Source organism: Fibroporia radiculosa, assembly GCF_000313525.1.
Source record: "Fibroporia radiculosa TFFH 294 genomic supercontigs, scaffold7279, whole genome shotgun sequence".
In the NCBI taxonomy this organism is placed as follows: Eukaryota; Fungi; Basidiomycota; class Agaricomycetes; order Polyporales; family Fibroporiaceae; genus Fibroporia; species Fibroporia radiculosa.
The window spans coordinates 3,409-9,406 of NW_012133445.1; the positions used below are offsets into that span (position 1 = coordinate 3,409).

General features: G+C 56.0%; 2 protein-coding genes across 2 annotated transcripts; both read left to right on the forward strand.

Annotated features, from left to right (window-relative positions):
• Positions 1-305: 305 nt before the first annotated feature.
• Positions 306-1,899, forward strand: FIBRA_06445 (uncharacterized protein; the record flags this gene model as incomplete). Its single annotated transcript, XM_012328167.1, has 2 exons — positions 306-1,780; positions 1,839-1,899. The coding sequence occupies 2 exons, from the start codon at positions 306-308 to the stop codon at positions 1,897-1,899; spliced, it is 1,536 nt and encodes a 511-aa protein (XP_012183557.1).
• A 2,206-nt stretch (positions 1,900-4,105) lies between these two features.
• FIBRA_06446 (uncharacterized protein) lies at positions 4,106-5,323 on the forward strand (the record flags this gene model as incomplete). Its single annotated transcript, XM_012328168.1, has 1 exon — positions 4,106-5,323. One exon carries the CDS (start codon positions 4,106-4,108, stop codon positions 5,321-5,323), a length of 1,218 nt encoding a protein of 405 aa, XP_012183558.1.
• Positions 5,324-5,998: the final 675 nt, after the last annotated feature.

Genomic DNA, 5,998 nt, shown 5'->3' on the forward strand with positions numbered 1-5,998 from the left:
TCGGCTTCGTCGGGCGGGATGATGGATGCGTGTCGTATGGGGAAGATTGGGCGGATCGGCTCCGCGTCGCTGTGGCGGAAACTAACCCACCGGTGTCCGCCATCGCATGCATCCGCGATGTGTTGCCCGAGACGCTTCCGTCCGTGGTGCCGGCGTCGTGTGCCTCGGGGGCAGAGTTCATCGAGGCCGTCGGGGAAGTGCAGAACGCAGAGTCGGGGAGGGCGGTTGAGAAGGCGGAGAGCGAGGAGCTGGGTATATTTGTGGAAGAAGTGGAGGGCACGCGGGAGGAAAGGGATGGGCGCAGGATGGTCGTTGTGGGGCTCGAAACCGGGATCGCAAGATTAACGGTGGGGCAACCGGAACCCCCGCGGACTCGAGGGAGGCCAAACTCGCACCGAACCGAGACGCGGACGCACCCTGCGTCTGCGGGTGGTGCACATTATCCGGGTGGTTTCCTCAGCCCCTTCTCCTTGTTCAACATCAATTCTAGGCCAGAAAGCTCGCGCACCGTACAAATGCCTCCAAGACCGCGACGAGTCAGCGCAAAGACTGCTGCCTCACCCAGTTCACGAGTAGATCATGGCAATTCGGAAAGAAAATCAGAGAAGGTCTACTTGGGACCCGACCTCCCACTGGAAGTGTGGGAGCAGGTGTTTGATCTGCTGGCATGGGACGGATGGCTAGGCACGCTGCGGAATTGCGCACTGTCATGCAGACTGTGGGCGCCGAGGTGCGGGTGGCATCTGGCGGGGGAGGTGGTGGTGCGCAACCGGAGACACGGACACCGAGTGGCGAAGGCAATGGCGGCGCCCTATCGAGCCAGTCTGGCCAGGGCGATAACGCTAACCCTGCCAGTAGGATTCATCGCGGGGCGCCCCAGTTTGTCCGTTGCCGCGCTCAAGATCGGCAGTCAGTTGCGCGGCCGCGCATTCTGGGAGGCGACGGTGCTGCATGTCGACGTCTTCGCCCACCTGCGGATGACATTCCCCAACGTGACCCGCCTCACTCTGGACTTCGTCGTCTTCCCCTCCGCGGTCGTCTTTGCCCGCCTCGTGTACTCGTTCCCGCACCTCGCCCGCCTTGCGTGCTACTCGGTCAGCTTCAGGACCCGCGGCCGTTCTGTGCGGGGGCGTGCGCTGCCCCCCAAAGGGTTCGCACTGGCGGACCTCGAGCTGTGTGCTTCTGTTGATGTCGTTGACTTCCTTGTCGACTCTTCTGCCGGCCCCGGTCTCCACCGCATCAAGTGCGAGGACCTGAGCCAAACCGACGTGTACCGCCTGGTCGACTGTGCCGGCGCGTCCCTTCGCTCGCTCAACTTTACTTGCGCCAAGTGGAGGCATCACACGCCAAAACTAGACCTTGGCGGTCTTCTCGGCTTGGAATCTCTCGCCCTCACCCTCGATGTCCCAGAACGCCATCCGGGCCTGGATGGAGCCGCTTTCTGGGCTCAGCTCGGTGTTGTTCTGCCTGCGTCTGCACAACCTCAGCTCCAGACACTCACCGTAAGCGTTAACACAGGTGTGATGTACGACGAGAACGGCGTACAGGGCGTACTCCGGGTCCTGGATACGCAGAGCCCCGCGGACGACGCCTGCGCACACATCGACGACCTGCTCACTGCCCCCGCATATTGCCGTTTACAAAGCGTTTCCTTTAGGTTGCTGTACCACAACTCCGTTTCTAATTACCACTGGCATGCTCCCCATTCACGCACCCAACAATTGTGGCACCAGCACCTCTCCTGTCTATTCCCCAAGATCAGCGCCCACCAATTGCTTCGGTAAGCACATCCTGTGTAATCTTCATGCCAGGATTAACAGCAATTTTCCATTCGATAGAAGCTCTGTCGAAATGCGCGACCTCCGTATGTATCTCCCAGAGCTCGGGTTTTGGAGATAGCGGCGCTCCGTATACGCCATCGAGGGTCATGCGAAATTTTATCTTTTATGCATCTCTAGATTACTGCGTCCCAACTTGCCTGCTATCTCTTTTGGATCCCTCAATCACTGGAAATAACCAGTGAACGATCAGCAGTGAAGAGTCTAATCCACATAGCCGCTCGACATGGCTCACTGCTTGCATAGGCAATCGATTCTGAGGGCTTAGATACAGGTGCTGAAATATCAGAAAAGGATAGGAGGACGAGTCCGGTTTTCGGTACGCGAGTAGAGATGAATATTAGGATCGAACGGTCGAGAAGTGCCAGATATGGATGTGATTAGCGCCCCTGCCAGCTGTTCCAGTCGCTCTGAGAGCCGTCTCTTGCAAGGCTCCCAGTCCTTCGCTCCTGCTCGGCTGTGCTGACATTAATGTCTTGTCGTTGTTTCCCGACGATGCCCACTGTAAGACAGGTCAACCCAGTCAATCAGCCTTAACCACATGAAGAAGCTGTACACACGCTCGGAGCTGGACGCATGAGAGCGTTACGGTGTCCCATCTCCTATAACCGTTTCATCGCCTATGTCCATTGTTCATCAGGGATACAGGCGATGTGCGGCCCTCGACCCACTCTCCACGGCCCTCAATTATACTGCACTTTCCAGCTCATGCACATTTTCAACACGACCGTCCCGCTCCCTGTCCGTCCTTGACGCATGCGATCCAATCCGGCAGGTATGATCAGCGTCCTCGGAAGGCTGCGAGATAAATGCAGAACCCGTTTTTACATCTGGTGAGCCTAGTCTCACCGCCCTCGCTGGTCTGGAAACGTAACACCATCTGGTCAACTCGATCATTGGTGCGCAGGCAGATACGTGCTCCTGAGAGCGTGGGCGACGTCCACGTCTTTATCAACGCTTGCAGGACCCGTAGTCTGCTTCTTGCTTTTTGCTCCACAACTCTCGTCTGCACAGATGCCACGGCCAGTGTGCCAGCATAGCTTTACGGCTTCGTGTTCATTTTATGTCCACGTATTGCATGACTGCAGGCACTTCTCCGGCACGACAGTGCTGCCTGGCCAAAGCAGTTGTGCAGACGTCAATTCGCTGTCATGCAGAGCTCGGCTGGGTTCCCCGCTGGACGCGCTCAGGGCCTCTCCTGTCACGAACCGCTTCCTTCGTACTGGCGGTGTTTGTTTGTAGCGTGTGGTCTCTGTATCTTGGCCCCCGTGTTCTTCCTAGAATATGAGCTTCTCGGGCTCCAAATTCCGTGGTACTCGGACGGCGCAATGCATATGTGAGGGATGCATTCAGCCCCGGTGCCTTCGACCACACTCCGCGAAGAGTGGTCTCAAATGACGACTAGCTAAACACGGGACGGGGTCTGGTCAGCGTGCATGTGATCCTGTTGCCGTTCCGTAGAGGATGGACGTGGCTAACGGGGACCGGAGTGGTACATCTATCATTGAATGAAGTGCTGTGCGACCCGCGCGACTCACTGTATCGTGCGTGCATTCTTAATCCTTGGCCTACTCGCTAGTATCAATTATCACCATGCGCCAAACGCTCGCTTCATGTTACAGTTCACGTCAATGCAACGGTCTATTCCTGGTCAATCTTCTCAGCAATTGTGGTCAGTTCCTCTCTTGCCGATTTCACAGGCTCAACGCATGTGACTCATTTGTGAGCATAGCGTCGTGTGTATTCTTCGTGTCGGCGCCGTCTATACTGTTTCTTCTCTAGAGACTCTGTGACTATCGATGGACATGCGACTCGGTCTGCTCAGCGCATGTGGTCCTGTCGCAGTTCTGTAAAGGATAAGCGACGGAGTATTTTGGTGGTACTTACTACACCTGTCGTTGGATGAAAGACTGTGCTGTGAGGTTCACACGATCCGCAGTATGGGTGTATTTCTACTTCTGGATAGCGTGCATGTCACCGCATCCATTGTGCCAGTAGCCTCTCGAGACGTCTTTGACGGGGCTCTGACCAGGGTCCAAGCTGCCGAGACTTGGTCGCTGGATGGTTACAAATTGTGAGACGGTGCTAGCTTCCTCATTTGCCGCATATTAGAAGTCCATGACTCCCCGATCGCACTTGGAGAAGAGACAGTGCCGTCGTGATGGGGACCCTACTCAGCGCGCGAAATGGGTTGAACAGATTATGTACGTGGGTCAGCGTAAGTACCACTCGCATACGCACCTACGGTGCGACTGAGTCGCGACGTCATGCCTTCTGTTGCAGATATCGACCAGCGAAGGCCAGGCGTGTTCAGAAACCTGAGAACTAAGGAGCCACTCAAGCCGGAGAAGATATCCTTGTGTGCTGAGAAGTTGCCGGTTGAGGTGTGGGAACGGGTATTCGATGCACTGGCGGAGAACGGACAGCTGCTAGCGCTGCTGGATTGTGCACTGACCTGCAGGCTATGGGCTCCAAGGTGTCTGTGGCATCTGGCGCGGCACGTCGTCGTTTGCAGCAGGAAACACGGACAACGGGTGGGGAAGGCGATGGTCACATCCCATAGGATCAGCCTGGCTACCGCCATAACGTTCAGGAAGCCTGTTGGGTTCGTGCTTGGGCGACCCATCACGTCCGTAGAGACCCTTGGAATAGGAGATTACTCCCCTTCTGTCGGAGACTGGAAGGCGAAGGTATTTCATGCGGACGTCTTCACCCACCTGCGGATCACATTCCCCAGTGTGACCCGTCTCACGCTAGACAACACTACGTTCCCGTCCGTGGTTGTGTTTGCGCGGCTTGTGTTTTCATTTCCGCGCCTGACTCGCTTCGCCTGCCACTTTGTAGCATTTGCCACGGGCGGGTATTTGCGGGGGCGTGCGCTGCCCCCAAAAGGGTTCGCGATGACTGACGTTGAGTTGTATCAGTCTGATGATGTCGTCGACTTCCTTGTTGAACGTTCGGCTGAGCCCCTCACGTACGAAGATGTGCGCGAAAGGGACAGGCAGGGCGCAAGCGCTTCCCTCCGCTCACTGGACGTGTGGAGCATCTCCCACAGACTGGACTCTCTGGGCGGACTGGGCTGCTTCAAGTATTTGGAATCCTTGACCCTCGCTTTCGACGCATTCGAACAGCGATTAGACCCAGGTACGGTTTGGGATGACCTGTACAATGTCCTGGGTGGGCTCGCCTCGTCCAAGCTCCAGCAATTCACAATATCCTTCATAGCAGACTTCTCTGATATCCATGGCTGTGGCATATCGGACACCCTCCAAACCCTTTCCACGGGTGTCAGTGACCGCATTTTTGCCCGTATCGATGATCTGCTCGCCGGCCCCAGATATCATCACCTGCAAACCATTTGCTTCAGGCTATGGTTCGACCATTCGATGGACTTGTGTATCCCCGGTTCACCCTCCAAGCAACTATGGTTCCGGTTCCTCTCCTGCCATTTTCCCCGGCTCAGTACGCACGAATCATTTCGGTGAGCATGCCATGTAAGTCGATTGCGCTGATATCAGCCCTAACATCCAAGTTCCAGGTGCCCCGTGGTCGTCGGGGGCCATAAGTATCATTTCCCGATACTCAGAAGGGGTCCACTCTACCATCGCTGAACCAGATGTCAAAGCTCCATCCTCAGCTGGTATCTAGTACTCTCCCACCCCAAGTTACTCGCCGTCTCTGGTCCTTGGTTCTCTATTCAACAGCCGATGTCATTACACCATCTGCTGACCAACATTGAAAATTTTCACCCCCGCATCCGCACAATCAGTCGTCCTCATGCTGCATTCCCTGCCCTCACTGCCGCCTGTAGCTACCATTGTGCCCACCCCGTCCATTCCGCGAGATCGTCGAATCGTCATGGAGGCCCCGTAACTTGCAATTGCCTCGTATCTATTCACGAACCGCAGCCATCACACTCTACTCTAGCGCATTAGATGGTCCTAGCACGCTGTCTGGGCTCGCGCTTCTTCTTGGTTTCGGCATTGATCCACTCTTGATCTTGTCTTGTGAAAAACGCATACATATCTTTACAGACTTCTTGTGCTGCACCCCGGCCCAACTTTCTGAGCCGAAGATCAAATGCAGCCTCAATCGACCGTAGGCCAATATAATTGTCTACAACGAGATTTCCGCAACCATCCGATCGGCAACCCCCCCCC